The following is a 19,344-nucleotide window of genomic DNA, read 5'->3' as shown; positions in this document are numbered from 1 at the left end:
AAGTTGGTCCGAGATCCACGTGGGAAGGAGGGGGTGACGGTGGGGACTGGAGCCTGAAGGAAGGGGAAGGCAGCCCCGTGAGAATGTGGTGGGGTTCTCTGGAAGGCCTCTGACAGCATCACTGCCGCTGTCACACAGGCCCCCGTTCGCTCGCTGGCCAGTATTTGCTGAACACCTACTCTGCCGGGTCCCAAGGACGCAATGATGAGCAAAACAGGGCCTTTACCCTTCTAAGGGATTTCCAGTGTGGGGACACTGACCACGGATAAGCACCGCTGGGGCACCTGGCCGGCTCAGTAGCAAGAGTGTGTGACTCTTGATCTCAGGGTCCTGAGTTCAAGCCCCAAGTTGGGAATAAGAGATGATAGATAGAAACCTTAAAAAATAAATAAATAAAACAAGCACCAAAAAAATGAACATACAATCACAAACTTGGTGTTTTTGTAAGGTTTTCTTCTTCTTTTCTCTTTTTAAAAAGATTTTGTTTATTTATTTGACAGAGAGATCACAGGCAGGCAGAGAGAGAGAGGGGAAAGCAGGCTCCCCGCTGAGCAGGGAGCCTGATGTGGGGCTCCATCCCAGGAGCCTGGGATCATGACCTGAGCCGAAGGCAGAGGCTTAACCCATTGAGCCACCCAGATGCCCCTAAGGTTTTCTTTTCTTTTCTTTTCTTTTTTAAGAGAAAGAGCACTCTTGTATGTGTGTGAGGGGAGGGGCAGGGGGAGAGAATCTCAAGCCGGTTCGCTGCTGAGCCCTGAGCCCGGGCTGGAAGCAGGGATCTGTGATCTCATAACCCTGAGATCCCGGCCTGAGCCACCCAGGTGTGCCCATAAGCACAAGCTTTGTAAGTGCTGTTAAGGATGGGACTTGACCAGGGCAGAGAACAGCAGAGCCACCTGGGAGAAGAGAGAGACCCGTGTTGTAGATGAGGCGGACTGGGAAGGCCTCTGACATGGGGTAGTATCTCCGCTGACACTGGAAGGACTAGAAGGATCTGGTGGGGACAACTTGAAGGGAGCAGTTTTTTGTGGGGTTAGGGGTCTATCTGCGGCGTCTCTGAGGAAGGAAAAGGCCCAGTGCGACAGAGAGAGAAGGCTGCTCTGGGACGGGGGCCTGCAGGGAGGAGGCGGCAGGCTCCGGGCGCACGGGGGCGTGGTCCCTGTGAGGCTGGACACTGGAAGCAGGAACTTGGAGGGCACCAGGTTCAGCCAGCGGCTGACAATACCCAGCACTTGCTCTAGGTCCCTCCAGCGGGCAGGTGGAGGTCATAGAGCAGCAGTGAGACCCGAGGCTGCAGGAGTGATCTAGGCAGCAGGCGACAGCCTAATGGCAGCAGTAGGCACAGTGAGAGGGAGACAGATCGGAGGGGTCTCTGGAGAAGGGCGCAGAGGGCAGAGGGACAGATCGGGGAGCGGGGGAGGGAGGCTTCCATCCCCTGGAGGGCGCTGGTCTGGTGCGATCAGCTGGGGAGATGGCAGTGCCACTTACTGAGACCTGGGGAAGGACAGGTTCGCAGCGGAAACACGCAAGGTTTCAGTTCTAGGAAGGCTACGTTCAAGATGCCAATCAATCAGAATCAACAGGCAGACAGTAGGACCTGTCCACCGAGCACTTGTGGCGGGCTGGGACAGTGTTCTACATCTCCCGCGCAGCTTCTCTTATCACCATGACAACCGGGAAGGAAAGGGGGACGGAGAGCTGGTTTGACAGCGAGGGAGCTGAGGCTAGGAGAGTGGGCGAGGCGTCTTCTGCCACTCCAGATCCTTTCTCCACCTTGTCCACTCGGTCTGGGGCTGGGAGGCTGAAGGCCTTGCCCAGGGCTTCTGTTGGGCTTGGCCAAGGGCACCAGTAGAAGATGAGGCCAGAGGAGAGGAAGGCTGGGGTTTTTCCCTCTCCGCTGGCAGCCAGGTTGTTGGAGGTCACAGCTCCTGCCAGGGACCCTCTCCAGATTCTAGGACCCATTCTCTCCCCATGCTCTGGGCTCCTAAAGGTGGTACTAAGCCCACTGTTATGTAATGCTGTATCCCTGGGGGGTTAGCAGCATCTGTGCACACCGTGGGATATAATCCTGTTAGGAAGCATTACTCAGTGTATCTGATTTGAGAGAGCCCTCGATTTCTGATGGAACCCTGCCTGATATGCTTCGTCTGGGGCTAAAACCCTTGTGGGCAGCAGAGCTGGCAGTCCGATTCAGTGTGGTTGCTAGGGCTGAGCCGTAACCACTAACCTCCATCCTGACCCTCAGACTCTGAGCAAAACAGAAAAAGGTTAGATAGCAGGAAGGACTTACAAGAGGAATGAGCCTGGGATCCTAGGCTCTGTTTATAGAAAACAGAACAAATAAAGATAGTTGAAAGATGTAACCAGAGGGAATGTAGTAGACTTTAGGGATCGGGGAATTAGGCCTTGTGCTTGTGGCTTGGGGAGGGACATGGGATGTTTAAGGTTGGCCTGGGGATTTCAATCTCATTCAAAGACCTTTTGGGAGGAGCAGAATCCCAGAGAGCCAAGCCCGGAGGAGCTAACAGACAGTGCGGTTGGTGCCCCAAAGCAGCCCCTGTCCTATCCAAAAGTTTTGACCTCAAATGAGGTCAAAGAGGAGAAGCCCTGGGGCTGACCCTGGGTCCACAGTGACCACACCACGTGAGGGCTGCTCTGCACTTTGTCCTGGGGTCAAGCAGCCCTGTGCAGGTGGCTCGTGGGTGACAAAGCTGGAGGGACCAGCAGGCCTACAGGATCCAGGCCTCCGCTTCGTGTCACGAGAGCCCCCGCAGGCTTCGGCGCGCACAGAGCGGCCCCACGGCGCCAGACGCGCACAGACGCGCGCTTGCATGCGTTCTCGGCTCGTGCCCTGCCCCGCGCGGGCTTCCGAGAGCCCGACCGGCCCGACAGGGCAGAGACAGGCCTGCTGCCCTTAGAGTTCGAGAAGTGCGCCTTCGGGGCGCAGTGGGGACAGGAGGAGGGGAGGGTTGTGGGTGACGAAGGAGCTCCCAGGGTGCTTTCACGGAGGCCGCGTCAGAGCTGAAGAGAGGCAGGGGCGGACTGGCCAGCGCCGGCACACGCGCCCTCCTGGGACACAGGGACACAGGGACACACGCCAGCTGCCGCAGCCGCGCCGCACGCACGACAGCAGGCGGCCTGCAGGGGGCGCCCGAGAGCCGCCCCAGGGGCGCGGAGCGCGCCCGCCCCCGGCTCGGCCCCGCCCCCGGCTCGGCCCGCCCCCGGCTCGGCCCCCTCCCGCGCGCCGGGCCCGGTCCCTGCGCGCCCAGGTCCCCCGCGCGGCTCTGGGCGGAGGGTCCTGGGGGTGCGGGGGCCGTGCGCCTGGCCACTCGCCTCCGACCGCCCCGCCCGCGGCCCCATTCGGGGGTGGCCCTGCGTGTGCGCTTCCAGCAGGTCCCTGGACTTTGTGCACGTGCCCTCACGGTGATTTGCGCGGACACTTGGGCAATATTCAAGCCTCAGAGGTGCAGCCGCTCCACGACCCCCGCCATGCTACCAAAGTTTCTGTATCTTCTCTCAGAAACGGATCACGCAGTCACAAACAATATATGCCCCCTTTTATAATATAGGAACATCTTACTTTGTTTTATTTTTATTTTTTTAGTTTTGTTTATTTGACAGAGATCACAAGTAGGCAGAGAGGCAGGCAGGGGTGGGGGGGCAGGCTCCCCGCTGAGCAAAGAGCCAGATGCAGGGCTCGATCCCACCACCCTGGGATCATGACCTGAGCCACCCAGGCGTCCCTATTTATTACTATTATTTTTAGTAATGTGTGTCCGATGTGGGGCTCAAACTCACAGCCCGTCGGAAATCAAGGGCCGCCTGCTGTACTGAGTGAGGCGTCAGGGCTTCCGGAAGCTTCCCTGTCAATGCAGGTGGTGGCTGGGTAAGAACACCGCATTCTGTGACACCCCCCCGCCCCCCGCCCCCATGGGCTTCTCGCATAGGAACGGAGGCCTTCCTTTGGGGCACCATTTCGATTCCCTGAAATCCGTGGTGGGAACTCTCACTTGCAGGAGAGGAAACTGCCCAGAGTCAGCGCCCAGGTCTCTTTTGGTGTTTTGAAAAATTGTAGTAAAATATCCGTAAGAAGAATCGGACTGTTTACCAGTGTTAGGCATACGGTTGAGTGGCTTCCAGTACATTCACCATGTTGGGCGACCACAATAGTAGTTCCAACATGGTTCTCTCCAACTCAACCAGAAACTGCGTCCCCATCCAGCGCGAAGTCCCTGCTCGCCCCCCCCCCACCCCAGGCCCCAGTGACTGCGGTTCTGTCTTCTGTGTCCGTGGATTTGCGGACTCGGGACCTTGTGGAAGTGGAGTCACTCGCTGTCTCCTCGTGACTCACTTATGCCACTTGGCGTGTTTCCGCGCTGCTCCAGACTGCAGCGTCTCTCCAGACGTCTCCTCTTCTTCGGACTGAATAATGCTCCCTTGGGTCCGGGCCACACCTTATTTATCCCTCTTTCTGGGAACGGGCCCTCTGTCTGTCTCCACCTTCTGGCTGTGGTGAGTGGTGCTGCATGGACAGGTGTGTGGGCCCATGTTACCTTCTGGAAAGGCCCGCCACCCTCCCCGCAGCTCTGGTCTTGCCTGTGGGGCCGGGCGGGCAGCTCCACCCTAGGGAGAAGAGAGACGGTGGGGGAGCCTCACATGGGGACAGGGTCTGGAGAGGGGGTAGGGGGCACAAACCTGGTTCGTGGCTTGACCCCACCAATCCCAGAGTGCGGGCTGAAGGCCTCAGGAGGCCCTGCTCCTTCCCAGTCCTCCCCCACGAATCCAGTCACGCTGGCCCTGGTGACGTGGGAAGCAAAAGACAGAAGAGAAATGATTAAATCTCACTGCCCTCGGCCCATTGACAAGGCCTTGAAACAGGGAAGAGTGACCTCCCTCTGGGGACTCAGCTGCCTTGTGCTGAACTTTGCTGAGGGCAAAGGCAACCTTAGCCCAACTGCCTGGACCTTGTAAGTCCGTCGTAACATACCCGAGATTCCTCTGGAAACCTCCTCTACCGCTCCCCGCCGAATCCTCCCTAACCCTCTCCCAGCTCGGACGTGGGCGATGGGCTGCGCCTGATGCCTCCCGTGCCGCTTTCTGCCCGCGGGGCCTGTCCCTGTGATTTCATAAAACTACCTTTTTGCACCAAAGACATCTCAAGAATTCTTTCTTGCCTGGGGGCTTCGAACCCTAGCAGTCTCTCCTGCATCACCCCATGTTTCTCAAACAAGGAAAAAAGCCTCCACCGGAGAGGGGGCTGCTCTGAGCTCCCTCCATGAACAGAGGGCGCCGTTGCCCCTGTGGGCCCTGTGGCTCGCTCGCTTCTGTTCGGGCACCGCTCCTGGTGAGGCCTTCCGGGAGCAGCCATGGAGCACAGCTTCCCTGTGCTTTGCTGTCCTGTCCAGCTCAGCTTTTTTTATTTTTTATTTTTTTAAAGACTTAGTTATTTATTTGACAGAGAGACAGCGAGAGAGGGGACACAAGCAGGGGCAGAGGGAGAGGGAGAAGCAGGCTTCCCGCTGAGCAGGGAGCCCGACGTGGGGCTGGATCCCAGGGCCTCATGACCTAAGCCAAAGGCAGATGCCTAGTGACCGAGGTGCCCCCAGGTGCTCCCCTCACCCAGCTTTTATACACCGGACTTATTCCCTGCACCCTCCCCCCGCACCTAGAAAGTCAGTTCCAGAATTAGGCATTTTGTTTCTGTTGCCCACTGGTATATTCCTGGTGCCTGGTAGGGGATCAGTGAGTAACTTTGAACGGGGAGGGGCCCAGCTCTCGGGGCGACTCAGCTGGCTCCAGCCTCTTTCCAGATCTGCACCCCCCCCCCGCTCCAATCCGGCCCCCTCTCTCCTGCGCCTCGTACTGTGGCGGCGAGTCTGCGTCTTCTCCCTTCCTTACCTGCACCCCAACCCGCCCCAACTCCACCCGACCCGCCTCAACTGTTTCTGAACCACAGGGAGACTGGGAGCCTCTCACTATCCACAGCTCACATCGGTCACCAAAATCTGTAGATTCCAGATGTTTTCCAAAGCCACGCCCTCTCCATCGCAGCTGCTTCAGGCTGTGCCTTTGCACGCACGGTTCCCTCCACCTCGCTGCCCTTCCTCATCCCCTCTGTTCAGCGACATCCTGTCCAGTCCCTTGAGTCTCACTCCCCTCTCTGTCATTACAGGGGCTTCTCTTGTCCTTCAGGTCGAATGGAAGATACTCACCGGCAGAGGTGTCCGGCTGGCTCGGGCGTAGAACTTGTGGCTTTTGATCTCGGGGTTGTGAGTTCAACCCCGCGTTGGGTAGAGAGCGTACTTTATTTTTTTATTTTTTATTTTTTTAAAAGATTTTATTTATTTATTTATTTGACAGAGAGAGATCACAAGTAGGCAGAGAGGCAGGCAGAGAGAGAGAGAGTAGGAAGCAGGCTCCCTGCCAAGCAGAGAGCCCGATGTGGGACTTGATCCCGGGACGCGAGATCATGACCTGAGCAGAAGGCAGCGGCTTAATCCACTGAGCCACCCAGGTGCCCCTAGAGAGCGTACTTTAAAAATAAATAAAACAAAATACTCATCGATAGCCACGAAAACCATCAAGTCTGGCACACAGAAGTGGGGCCACGGAGTGCCACTGCTCTGGTAGGAGGCAAGAGGAAGCGCACCGGGACAGATGCCGGAGCTCTTGGCGCCGCCCCGCCCGCCTGCCCGTCGGCAGGAAGCACAGGGAGTAGAGGAATCAGTTCACCACATGCGGACGCCCCAGCCAGACCCAGGACTCGGGCAGTTCTAGCAGCAAAAGACCCAGTTAATCAACAATGAAACAGCATGAAAACAGGGGGGAAGGAGCAACTGTTTGTTTAAAAACGGTTTAAGACACAGTCGACCGACCGAGTGCAGCGTGAGGCCCCGAATTAGATTCTGATCTGAACAAGCCAATCGCAAAATGCATTTTTGACCCCATCCAGGAAATGTGAACGCAGGTTGGCTATTACGTGCTATTAAGCGTGTGATTCCTATTAAGGAATTACTGTTAATTTTGTGCCTTGTGTTTAAAAAAATTCCTTGTCCACTAGAGATGTGTCCTGAAGTGTCTGTGGTATTGCCTGTGGAGGCTTCACGGAAGCCCTCCCTGCCGAGGCGGAGTGTGGGGCTGCTGTGGGGGAAAGCAGGGTCGTTTGACAGAATGGGACGGTGGTCGCGCCCAGTGCTGCCTCTGCACCAGCGCGGGGGGGGCGGGGGGACAGTTCTGGGCGTGTTCATGAGAATCGTTCTCTCCTTGGGGCGCCTGGCTGGCCCCATCAGCGGGACGTCCAGGCTTGGCGTGTGCTCAGGTTGCGATCTCGCTGTCACAGGGCGAAGCCCGAGGGCTCCTGGCGAGTTGGCTGGGCACTCCCTCCCTCTGCCTCTGCCCCTCCTCCGGCTCCTGCTCTCTCTCCTCCTCTCTCGAAGATAAATAAACCTTTAAGAAAGAGAGAATATTTCTCTACTTATCAAGATAAATTCCATCTAGGTTTCTTTTTGGGGCAGACCGTGTGCTCTCCTCCGGGAGGCCACGACAAAGCTGTGCTCCTGGCCTCGAGAAGCTCCCGGGGATGGAGAAGCCAGGTGAGGGCTCGGCCCCCGCCGGTGTTCCGTGATCAGGGTGTGACTGGGGCAAGCTTGGAAGCCACAGGGAGCTGGAAAGGGTCGCCTGACCCAGTGAGGGGGCACTCCTAGAGGATGACTTGTCTGGCCTCTGTATCAAGAGATCACAAAACACAACTGCTCCAAGCAGACCGCGGCCTAATGGTCTGGGGACATGGCCAAGAGCTGGCCTGGTGCATTCTCGCTGGAGTGCGGCTCCCACCATTTGAGGAAGAACACCCAGCACCGACCCAAGATACACACCATCTCCGTTCTAGGGAGGAGAAAAATGATGTTCAACGCGTTTAGGTAATGAACCCCAACTACACAACCAATAAGGAGTTCAACCAGAGTTTGAACCCACGATTGTTTGCCCGCAAAGATGCATTCTTCCCCTAAGTGCTGGAGGCTTCTCCTGACCGGGAGAGGGGATGGCTCTGAGCCGTCGGGGACCCGGGTGTGTAGGAGGCCACGGCCTAATGTGCTGCCCAGTGTGTCCCACTGAGGATTAGTTCTGGTGTAGAAGAGCCCAGGGGCTCTCATCCTAGCCAGGCTGGGTCCAGACCATCCCAGACTCATTGTGTCCCATAGCGAAGGTCAGTTCTAGGAGGTCCCAGGCTGGGAATGAGGAAGTGAGGGTGCTTTAGTTCTGAGACACATGGCCTCCCCCTCTCTTGATTCCCTCCCCCCATTTCCTGAAGCTGGAGTTTTCAAAGAGAGTGGATTAAGAATTCCTTGGGGGGCACCTGGGTGGCTCAGTCGGTTAAGTGTCTGCCTTTGGCTCAGGTCATGATCCCAGAGTCCTGGGATTGGGGATGGGGCCCCTCCTCTGGCTCCCTGCTCAGTGAGCCTACTTCTCCCTGTTTCTCTGGCTGCTACTCCCCCTGCTGTACTCTCTCCCTCTGTCAAATAAATAAATAAAATCTTATTTATTTTTTATTTATTTATTTATTTATTTTTAAAGATTTTATTTATTTATTTGACAGACAGAGATCACAAGTAGGCAGAGAGGCAGGCAGAGAGAGAGGAGGAAGCAGGCTCCCTGCTGAGCAGAGAGCCGGATGCGGGGCTCGATCTCAGGACCCTGAGATCATGACCTGAGCCGAAGGCAGAGGCCTTAACCCTCTGAGCCACCCAGGCGCCCCTATTTATTTATTTTTTTTAAAGATTTTATTTATTTATTTGACAGACAGAGATCACAAGTAGGCAGAGAAGCAGACAGAGAGAGAGGAAGGGAAGCAGGCCCCCTGCGGAGCAGAGAGCCCGATGTGGGACTCGATGCCAGGACCCTGAGATCATGACCTGAGCCGAAGGCAGCGGCTTAACCCACTGAGCCACCCAGGCGTCCCAAAATCTTAAAAAAATAATAATTCTTGAGCACCTGGGTGGCTCAGTGGGTTAAGCCACTGCCTTCGGTTCTGGTCACGATCCTGGTGTCCTGGGATCTAGCCACACATCAGGCTCTCTGCTCAGCAGGGCGTAGAACTTGTGGCTTCTCTGCCTACTTGTGATCTCTTGTCTGTCAAATAAATAAATAAAATCTTTTAAAAAAATCTTCAAAAAACCCACCATTCAAGACAAGGTCTGAAGGCTTATCTCTATGTTTTCTTCTAAGATTTTTTTTATGGTTTTAGCTTCTTTATATAGATTTTAATCCATTCTGAGTTAATTTTTGCATATGGTGTGAGGTAGGAGTCTAACTTCATTCTTTTGCCTGAGGAAAGACAGTTGGGTTTACCTGGTGCCATTTTTGAAGAGACTGTCCTTTCCCCATTTAGTGGACTTGGTGCCTCTGCAAGAAACCTGTTGGTGGCGGCGCCTGGGTGGCTCACAGGGGTGGGCATCTGCCTCTGGCTCCTGTCACGGTCTCCAGGGCCTGGGACCCAGCCCACATCAGGCTTCCGGCTAGCTCAGCGGGGAGCCTGCTTCTCCCTCTCCCTCTGCCTCTCCCCCTGCTTGTGTGCTCCATCTCTCTCTCAAATGAATAAATAAAATCCTAAAACAAACCAACCTACCTACTGGTCACAGATGTTTATTTCTGGACTCTCAATTCTGTTTCCTTGGTCAGTAGGTCTGTCCTTATGCCAGGACCACATTGTTTTGATTATCATAGTCGTGTAGTACATGTTGAAACTGGGAAGTTGAGTTTATCCAGATTATTATATTTATTATTTTTTATTTATTTTATTATTTTTTAAAGATTCTATTTATTTATTTGACAGATAGAGATCACAAGTGGGCAGAGAGGCAGGCAGAGAGAGAGGAGGAAGCAGGCTCCCCGCTGAGCAGAGAGCCCGATGCGGGGCTGGATCCCAGGACCCTGAGATCATGACCTGTGCTGAAGGCAGAGGCTTAACCCACTGAGCCACCCAGGCGCCCCTATCCAGATTATTTTAGCCATCCAGGGTCCCTTTCTAACCGCATACGCATTGGCAGATTGTCTTTCCATAGCTGCAGAAGAATCCGTTGGAATTTTGACAGGGATTGTGTTGAATCTGTAGATTGCTTTGCGTGACATCTTAACAATATTAAGTCTTTGCTCCAGGAATACGGCTGTTTTCCATTTGTTTCGGTGTTCTTTAGTCTTTGTCAGCAGTGTTTTGTAGTTTTCAATGCACGAATTGGTTAACTTTTGTTCTTAAGTATTTACTTATTTATAGATTTTATTTATTTATTTGACAGAGACCACAAGCAGGCAGAGAGGCAGGCAGAGGGGCTGAGCAGAGAGCCCGACGCGGGGCTCGATCCCAGGGCCCTGAGGCCGCGAGCTGGGCGGAAGGCAGGCGCCGTGTCCCGCCGTTTCAGACGCGGCGGCCGCTCGCAGCGCTTTCTTCGTCTCCCCCCGAGGCTGCCCGTCGCTGGGTCCGGCCCGTCGGGGCTGTGCTCGGCACCTGCTGCGCGGTCGGCTCCGGTCGTCCCCGCGGATGTTCCGTAGCTGCGGCCCCAGCCGCTCCGAAGTGGGCTGCGGGCTGCGGGCGTCACTCCGGCCCCGCAGCGCCGCCCGCACCTGCGCGGGGCTGCGGCGGAGCGGCGGAGCGGCGGGCGCGCGGACGCCCCGCACAGCACTTCTGCTCCCGTCGACGACTCGGGGGGTTTGCGGTCCGAGGCCCCTTCTCAGGCGGTGGCGTCCCGCGTCTGCGCGGGAGCCGGTGAGGCTGCGGGCCCCGGCCCCGGCCCCGCTTCTCGGGCCCCGCGAGCGCTCGGAGCAGCCGGTCCCGGGCGCTGCCCTCGTGGAGCAGGCGGGGACAGTCCGCGGAGGGCCGGAGACAGCGAGCGGTCCGCCCGCGGCGAAGCCGGTCCCGCCGCAGCCCTGCCCGCCGCCCGGCCGCGCGCGGAGACACCGACCACTACTGCGCGCAGGGGGCGGCGGCCGCAGCCCGATCCGCAGCCCCGCTCCCGCCTCCGCGACCGGCCCCACCCACCCGGGACGCAGCCCTGCCATTGGTTGTCCTTCCCAGGGCCCCATGCTCACACGAGGGGAAGCAGCCAATCAGCGCGGCTCGTCTCCGCCCAGTCGGCCCGCGAGAGATCGTGTGGTCCTGTCCCTCCCGCGGCATTCCGGGAATTGTAGTCTGGGGAGGCTTTTCCGTCCGGAGGGAAGGGAGCTCGGGAACTACCGGACCCAGAGGGCCGCGCGCCGAGCCGAGCGGCTTTCCCGAGTTCCCGGCTAGGACTGGACCCAAAGGCGGCATCCAGGAGCAGGTGAGAGAGGTCTGCGGCGGGACTGGGGCGGCGGTGGGAGCCTCAGCCCCGCTTCCGTGGCCCTACCGCGGGGCCCAGGAGGTCCCCGTGTCGGGGCCGGTGGCCCGACCTGCCGGTGTTCCGGCTGTGTGCGGCCTCAGCCTCCCCGGCCGCCCCGTGTTGCTCCGAGGCTGGCCGAGCGGTCCCAGCGCTGCCTGTGAGGCTCGGGGCGCCCAGTCCCCGAGCCCCGGACCTCGTGTCCGTGGTGCCCCGGTTCCGGCGCAGTTCTCCTCCTCTTGGGGTGTCCCCGAGCCTGCACAGCCCTTTCCCCGCCTAGCGGGGGGACCCGGGTTCTAGACTTGGCGCCGCTGCCCCCGGGTCTTCTGCGTGCTGGAGCCTCAGCTGGCCCCCGTCAAGCAGGGCGCTGCCCGGGCGCTCGCGGCCCTCGTCCTCCGGAGCTCTAGTGCGGACTGCTCCGGCTGTGCCCCAGGGCTTGGGGGAGGAAGCCGAGAGGGGGCGATTCCGGAGGCTCGCTGCAGGGGTCGGCGCTGGAGGGGACGGTTAGGTGGCACTGAGTTGCTTCACGTGCGCGCTGGGTGAAGTGCGACCCGCTGACTGTCGGTCACCGGATGCCTTTTGCTCCTTGCATTTCCTTCTCTCTGGAAATGCCCTCAGGCCCAGCTCAGCAGAGAGCGCGGCGTTCTGGGCCCAGAGGTAAAAGAGTGGTGGGGATGACCTGAGGAGTCGCGGCCGTGCATCTGCTTTTGGTGCTTGCCCTGCAGGGAGTGCTCGGTGCCTCCTCCCTATGCCACCCCCATGATGCCCCTGTCCCGCTGGCTGAGATCTGTGGGCGTCTTCTTGCTGCCAGCCCCCTGCTGGGTGCCCCGGGAGAGGTGGCTGGGTCCCCTTCGGCGTCCCTCCCTGGTGCGGGGGTGCCCAGTCCTGGGGGCCTGGCATGGTGCCCGCTGCTGGTGCCAAGCGTGGACAGAGGAGCCTCGGTGAGTGTGGTGGGGGGTGAGGGGCCTCGGGGAGGGAAGCAGCTGCTCAGGTGTCTGACTTGGCTTTCCTCTCTCCACAGAGCACTTTACTCCTCCCTCACAATGAACGGAGACCAGAAATCGGACCCTTACGCCCAGGCAAAGCAGGATTTCATCCAGCACTTCGCCGAGATTGTCAGGGTGCTGACCGAGGATGGCGTGGGCCACCCAGAGACGGGAGATGCCATTGCCCGGCTCAAGGAGGTGAAGGATTGGTGACTTCAGAGACTTAATCTGGGGTTCGCTCTGTAGATGTGTGGGATCCAGCTGTGGCTCTTGGGGGATCTTGGACCCTGGGGTGAGAGGAGGGGCGGCTTTTACCTGAGTGACTCTGGGTCTCTTCTGGAGGGGGCAGGGCGGGAGCAGGGACCCTCATGCAGCCCGTCCGCCCTGCTCGTGGTTCAGGTGAGCCATCCAGACTGCGTTCTCTGCGGTGGAGGCCCCTGGGGTGCCTGCTAAGTCTTGGGTTTTGTTGAGAAAGGGAATTAGGGGTCCAGGAGTTCTCAGGTGCCACTTGTCCGGGACCTGGAAAGAAGGCAGCCCGAGGAGCTTCCGGGGAAGCTGGGCATCACCAGAAACCTTCCTCCAGGGCGCCTGGGTGGCTCAGTCAGATAAGCTTCCGACTCTTATTTTCTGATCAGGTCACGAACTCATGGGTTATGAGATCAGGCCCTGTGTCAGGCTCTGCACTCAGTGTGGAGTCTGCGGAAGACTCTGTCTCCTTCCTCTGTTCCTCCCACTAAAGTAAATAAGTGATCAAAAAAAGAGAAGAAAGGAAATGAAACCTCTGCTCCAGGGCAGGAAGTTCGGCTGGTATATTTGAGCTGCCTAATTGTTTTTATTCTTTTAGGGTATCTAGTAATTCTTTTTATAAATACTGTCTCATTTGTTTGAGGAGAACCAAGGAGAAGGTTTGCCTACACGGGGAGGTTTTCCCACTGGAGCGGGGGTTGGGGGGGACAGCAGGGCAGCAGAAGGCAAAAAGAGAGCTCCCAGCAGGAGGCAATAGGCCTGGGTCCCCTCCCCCTCCTGAGCGCACTTCCGGCCAACTTTGGGAGCCTGATCTTTCCTCCAGTGAGATAGGCTTTCGTTTGCTGACGGTTTGAACAGTGGGGAGTGGGGGGTGGCAGGGAAGTCTAGGAGAGGTGGGGATGGGGCTGGAAGCTGGGAAGCAGAGACTGGAACGTACCAGCCATTCTAATGGCATGTATAGAGGTTTCCCTGCGTTCGAGCCCTGTTGTGGGCTCGGGAGCAGATTCTACTGTGCAGCATGGAGCCTTACCACTTACTGAGGAACAGGGTGCCAGGTTGGCTTAATCAGTCGAGCGTGTGACTCTTGATCTCAGGGTTGTGAATTCAAGCCCCGTGTTGAGTGTGGAGCCTTCTTAAAAGGAAACAAATGCCCTGAGGAAGACCAGGCAAAGAGAGCCCAGGCCTGAGGGGGACCTTCCAGCTGTGCTCCAGGATTTGGAGATGGCAGCCAAGGCGCAATTCCAGAGGCTCTGGGAGGAGGAATGGGGCCTGAGGAGGTTAAAATCCAGTCTGGGTTGGAAGTGGGAGAGGGCTGGGAGACGTCTTAAGAGGGGGCGCCCTGCGGAACCTGCTGTCTTGTCCCTCTGCCCTCGCCCCCAGGTCTTGGAGTACAATGCGACTGGGGGCAAGTACCATCGGGGCTTGACGGTGCTGATAGCATTTCGGGAGCTGGTGGAGCCCAGCAAGCAGGACGCTGAGAGCCTTGGGCGGGCCCTGACCGTGGGCTGGTGTGTGGAGCTGGTAAGGGGCGGGGACGGCAGGAGACACGGGGGCGGGGGGGGGGGCTTGCCAGGGTGGGAGCTGTCCTTGGGGGGAAGGGGAGGGATGAGTTTGAGACGAATTTCTCCATGTGTTTCTGGGCATTAGTAGTCAGATTTAGCCATGATTCACTCTAAGGGTTAACAAACGCAGGGACCCCTTTGCCCGTGGGAGCGCTTTTCATCTACAGACTGAGCCCGCTGTGGGCCGGGGCCTTGGAACCGGGCATAAAGGTGTCCGTTCTTCCCTCTGAGCGAGGACAGCCGTCAGCGTGACATAGTTCTTCCAGGGGCAGTTCTGAAGCAGAGACGGAAGGCTTGCAGCCCGCCGGCTGTTTCCTGAAGCGAAGTGCTCTAAACTTAAGGAGAGGCGCATAAACACCCAGATTTCTAGCATCGCTTGGAAAATTTCTACATTTGCGTCCAGGGTCCCTCGCGGCATCAGCGGCTGGTGGTGAAGCCTAGCCCGGCCGGCGGGCACATGCGCCCGTGTGGCCCGCTGTCCGGTCGGCTCCGGTCCCCACGTGTCCTTGTCTCCTGTACCCAGCTCGTTTGCCCCTGAGGAGGGGTACGGTTTCCTTGCTAGCCTGAGAGCTTCATTAATGGCCAGGAGCCCCGAGGAGGGTGGCAGTGGGGTCAGAAGGGAAGGCACTCAGGACCTGGCGTGTGGAAAGGAGCAGCTACCTCAGGGGGGTGTGATGTGCTTGGGGCCAACCACACCGCCTCCTCCGCCGAGGCAGCGCGGGTGGAACTGTCAGAGCCGTGGAGCCTGGAACTGAGATGGGGCTGGGGAGGAGGGATCTGCCTCCAAGGAGGGAAAGGGACCGTGGCGTCACTGTGGGACTGGGCGCTGGGGACCAAGGAGCCTGTACACACTGCGGGGCAAGGCAGGGAGGCTGGGCGGGTCTGGGCAGAACAGAGGAGCAGAGCTGTGGGGTCAGGGCGGGTCACCTAGTAGACAGAGGACACGGCTGAGTCAGAGCTGAGCACAAGCTGCTCCCCGGGGAGTAGCGGGGGGGCAGGGAGTGGGGTGACACGCGACCAGGGCTGGCACCTGCCAGGATGCCGTTGTTTTCGCTTGGGGGACTTCTGTGACAATTTCCGCTTTGATCTTCTCCTCCTGCCTCGTGTCCTCCAGTCTGTTTCAGCCGTCACCTCCTAGGAGCGAGGACATTTGCCCCCTCAGCACTGTGCCCTGGTCACATCTGTCTCAGTTCACTCGGGTCGCCCCAACGAAAGACTGCACACCAGGTCGCGTAGAAAGAACAGAGCTTTATTTTGTCGACTTCTGGAAGCTGGAAGTCAAAGACCAAGGCCCCGTTGTGGTTGGCGGGCCCCCTCCTGGCTCAGCAGCCCCTGCCCGCGCAGCCTCTTGTGGGGAAGGGGCTGGGCAGCTCGTCTCTGATGGTTAGGGTTTCAGCGTGTGCATCGGGGGGACACGTTCAGATCCCAGTAACAGTGATAGTGTCTAGAGCATAGTCCGTATTTACATATTCCTGACTCTCCCCAGAATGTCTGTTCTAGGTTTTTCTGTTTCGTTTGTAAGCATCTAAGATCGTATCAAGGGTACCGTGTTGGGCGGTTGTCGGTTCTTCAGGCTTTAATCGTCGGAACAGGCCCTTCACCGCAACTGATACTGCGGATCGATTTCTCTCTTAATTGACCCGGGGTGGGACTCTGGCGCTGGTCCCCTAATAAAGAGGAAGTGCATTTGGGTTAAGAACCACTGCTGTGGGGCAGAGGGGCATGAGGGAGGCCGTGCAGTGATCCCTTTAGAGAACATCTTGGTTGAAAGCAGGTGGGGGAGGCAGGGGCCTGTGGCCTCAGGGGCCCCAAGTCAGAGCCCCATAAATACACACGCCTCCCGCGTGGAAAGCCCGAGTGCGGCCAGAGATACGGGCGCGGATTGGCGCCTCCTTCCTCAAGGGGTCACCTGGGGCAAGAGCCGTGGCTGCCGCAGGCCGCGGCACACTGAGCGTGCTGGAGGCCACGGGCAGTGTCGGGGAATCCGAGCGAGGCAGACCCACAGGCCCACACAGCAGGACGGAGCCAAGGTTTAAAACCACGTCCTGAGAAGCTGTTTTGAAAGGCTTGGAAGGTGTAGCCTGAACGCGGGATGTCTGGGGTACGTGAGTGTCGCCTTCGGTAGGTGTTTAGGACACACCGGCTCCGGGGCGAGCGCCGTGCTCAGCCCCCAGGAGGGCACACGTCCCGGCCTCCAGGGACCAAACAACCTGCTAGGAAAACCAGCTCGTCCTGGGCCTCTGAGGCCGGCCGGTGCCCAGAGGAGAGGCTCTTGGCTGCCGCTGGCGAGGTTACACGTCGGAGACCCGCAGACAAACGCGGCCGAGGGAGGCCGCGGCTCTGGCCTGTCAGTCCCCGCAAGTGCGGCTTTGTCCTGTGTGAGCGGCGGGCCTGGGGACGACATGGGTCGGGCCTCCTTTCCTTGCAGAAGTCCGTGGAAGGCACCACGGGGAGGGGGCATAAGCACTCGCTCGGGTTCTTGGCGAGAGAAGCCCGCAGGATGTGACGCCTGGGCCTCCCGTGACCAGGGCTGCTCGCGAGGTGATGGGTGAGACCCGCCGGCATCTCCCGAGTCGTCGCTGGGAAGCCTGAACAGCGAGGTCCTAGAGTCTCCCTGGGCCCCACAGCACAGCACAGCGGGCCTCGCTCTCCCCGGCCTGACCACCCTTCCTCGCTCAGCGCTGGGCAGCGGCGACAGCCCCGCGGCGGGTCGGAGGGGCGCCGGGAGGAGCCCCACAGCTGAGTCCCTTGTACCTTCTGCAGCTGCAGGCCTTCTTGCTGGTGTGCGACGACATCATGGATTCGTCCCTCACCCGGCGCGGGCAGATCTGCTGGTATCAGAAGGTAGAGCGGGCCAGGCCTCGGGGGGCGTCACTGCACGTGGAACTGTTCCGCATGGCCAGGGGCTCACGGCTTGTTTGCCTCCATGTCCCCGCCAGCCGGGCATCGGTTTGGACGCCATCAACGACGCCCTGCTCCTGGAGGCGTGTGTCTACCGCCTGCTCAAGCTCTGCTGCCGGCAGCAGCCCTATTACCTGAACCTGCTGGAACTTTTCCTCCAGGTGCGGCGCAGGCCCGGGCTCTGGGCCAGGCTGTCCACAGCTGGCACGGCCTCGAGGGTTTCGGGGTCGGGGGTGTCACCGGGTTCGTCTGGAAGGGAACAGACATGGGCAGCGCTGTCTCGGCCTGTGGCGTGGGCTGGGGGCCCTGCCTTTCAGGGTTTCCGGCCCCAGAGAAAGCCCAGCTCAGGGGCCATCTCCCTCCTCCTCAGAGTTCCTATCAGACTGAGATCGGACAGACTCTGGACCTCATCACAGCCCCCCAGGGCAACGTGGATCTTGGCAGATTCACCGAGAAGAGGTGAGGGAGGGGACTGGGCGGTGAGGGAGGCTCTGCCGCGCGCTTTCCTTCTGAGGACTTGACCTTCTCCCCCTACTCAGGTACAAATCTATTGTCAAGTATAAGACCGCTTTCTACTCGTTCTACCTCCCTGTGGCTGCCGCCATGTACATGGTGAGTGAGCCTCACCCCTTGCTGCCCACCGATGGGGCTTTTGGACAGACGGCACAAAGCAGACGACTTCGGGCAATCTGCTGTCTGGCCTGTGACCCCGGGCAAGTCACCGAAGGTCTGAAGAGGTCTGTGCGATGATGGAGTCCCCTCAAGATTTTTGTGAAGGCCAGCGGAGGCCGGGATAAGCGAGGGGTCCGCCCGCCTTGGGGGAGCACGACGCCCTCCATCTGGTCGGGATGGGGGAGGTTTCACACTGAGCCGAAGAAGACCGGGTGCAAAGGCCGGTGGCCGGACGGCCTGCTCGCCGCGGCCTCTCTTCTCCAAGTTCCCATTCGGTCCAGGCAGGAGCAGGAAGACTGAGTTGGGCTGGGCAGGCGCCGGCCTCCCGTCTGAGGGCACGCACCGGAGGGCCTCCCTGGAAGAGGCGCCCTAGAGGTCGGAGCACCAAGACGTCCGCGGGCCGAAGCCAGGGCAGTCTGAACAGAGAGGGGAGGGGATGTGGGGGCCCGTAGTGGGGGCCCCCGGGAGATGCAGCAAGGAAAGCGGAGGCCCCCTGGTGCGTGGCTTACTGGTTCCGTTTTCGCCGTAGGCGGGCATCGATGGTGAGAAGCAGCACGCGGACGCCAAGGAGATCCTGCTGCAGATGGGCGAGTTCTTTCAGATCCAGGTGGGAAGGCCGGGGCTGGGCGGCAGTGGCTCCGGGGCCCTGCGTGGAGCCTCTTCACATGTCCTCCTCTGCCCCCTGCCCAGGACGATTACCTCGACCTCTTTGGGGACCCCGCCGTGACGGGCAAGGTCGGCACGGACATCCAGGACAACAAATGCAGCTGGCTGGTGGTGCAGTGTCTGCAGCGGGCGTCCCCGGAACAGCGCCGGCTGCTGCAGGTTCCTGTGCCGCCGCGACCCCAGAGCTCCCAGGAAGGGACAGAGCAAGGGTTCTCCAGGGGGTGGTGGTGACTGTGCAGCCCAGGGGACGCAACATCAGCACACGTGCCCCGTCCCGTGCTATGGGCATCTTCCGTGGGTAGAGGCCAGATAAGGCCCCAGACAGCACCCCCTTCCCCTTGCACACAGCAGCCCCCAGCGTTTGTAGGCAGCCCGGGCCCTGGTGGTGCCGCGGTGGAGGAAACAGGCCCGAGCTGCTCTCTGAGGGTTTGCCGGCCGCAAAGGACAAGACCGCAGGCGCTCCAGAGCCCTTGACGGCGGAGGCCGGAATGTGCGGTTGAGGGGCCTTGCGGGGGTGCGAAGCCCTTTCCCTGCCTCCCGCCCCTTCCAGGAGAACTACGGGCGGAAGGAGGCCGAGAAGGTGGCCTGGGTGAAGGCGCTGTACGAGGAGCTGGACCTGCCCGCCGTGTTCGCGCAGTACGAGGAGGACAGCTACGCCCGCCTCATGGGCCTCATCGAGCAGTACGCGTCGCCCCTGCCGCGGACCATCTTCCTGGGGCTGGCGCGCAAGATCTACAAGAGGACGAAGTGACCTGGACGCTGCGCGGGCGGGGCGGGGCGGCTTGCAATAAATGATCGAAGCTTCTTGTGGTTCTTCTGCGCCTGCTTCTGGCAGCCCCGGCAGGGGTGGGGGGCGGCCGGGACCCCCCGGGGCTGGCCTCGCGGGCCCGTCAGCACCGGAAGCGTCAGGCCTCGACGCCGCGCGCCGGCCTAGGTGGGGGACACGCGCACGACGTCAGGCGA

The 19,344-nt window shown here is 59.5% G+C and overlaps 2 protein-coding genes across 4 annotated transcripts; one reads left to right on the top strand and one right to left on the bottom strand.

The window, feature by feature from the left end:
- Positions 1-6,527: 6,527 nt before the first annotated feature.
- LOC309849985 (uncharacterized protein) lies at positions 6,528-11,052 on the bottom strand (the record flags this gene model as incomplete). The annotated part of the gene is made up of 2 exons (XM_082703074.1): positions 6,528-7,446; positions 10,502-11,052. 2 exons carry the CDS (start codon positions 11,050-11,052, stop codon positions 6,774-6,776), a joined length of 1,224 nt encoding a protein of 407 aa, XP_082559200.1. The 3' UTR covers positions 6,528-6,773.
- A 115-nt stretch (positions 11,053-11,167) lies between these two features.
- Positions 11,168-19,185, top strand: FDPS (farnesyl diphosphate synthase). 3 transcript variants are annotated; one of them, XM_082703626.1, is made up of 11 exons: positions 11,204-11,312; positions 11,967-12,289; positions 12,370-12,532; positions 13,961-14,101; positions 16,906-16,986; positions 17,082-17,204; positions 17,414-17,502; positions 17,583-17,655; positions 18,245-18,322; positions 18,406-18,540; positions 18,932-19,185. In XM_082703626.1, exons 2-11 carry the CDS (start codon positions 12,108-12,110, stop codon positions 19,130-19,132), a joined length of 1,266 nt encoding a protein of 421 aa, XP_082559752.1. In that variant the 5' UTR covers positions 11,204-11,312; positions 11,967-12,107; the 3' UTR covers positions 19,133-19,185. The 3 variants fall into 3 exon arrangements, with proteins under 3 accessions (XP_082559753.1, XP_082559752.1, XP_082559754.1); XM_082703628.1 differs by having other exon boundaries at positions 11,217-11,312; positions 11,967-12,005; XM_082703627.1 differs by lacking the exon at positions 11,967-12,289 and having other exon boundaries at positions 11,168-11,312.
- Positions 19,186-19,344: the final 159 nt, after the last annotated feature.

This window comes from Mustela nivalis, assembly GCF_964662115.1.
Source record: "Mustela nivalis genome assembly, chromosome: 16".
NCBI classification, from domain to species: Eukaryota; Metazoa; Chordata; class Mammalia; order Carnivora; family Mustelidae; genus Mustela; species Mustela nivalis.
Note: the sequence above shows the minus strand (reverse complement) of the source record. Positions and strands in the feature narration are given on the sequence as shown.

Coding starts and splice junctions, on each gene's coding strand:
- FDPS (XM_082703626.1), top strand. CDS start 12,108: ATGATGCCCCTGTCCCGCTGGCTGAGATCTGTGGGCGTCTTCTTGCTG. Junction 16,987..17,081: donor AGATCTGCTGGTATCAGAAG/GTAGAGCGGGCC, acceptor TGTCCCCGCCAG/CCGGGCATCGGTTTGGACGC. Junction 17,656..18,244: donor TGGCTGCCGCCATGTACATG/GTGAGTGAGCCT, acceptor TTTTCGCCGTAG/GCGGGCATCGATGGTGAGAA.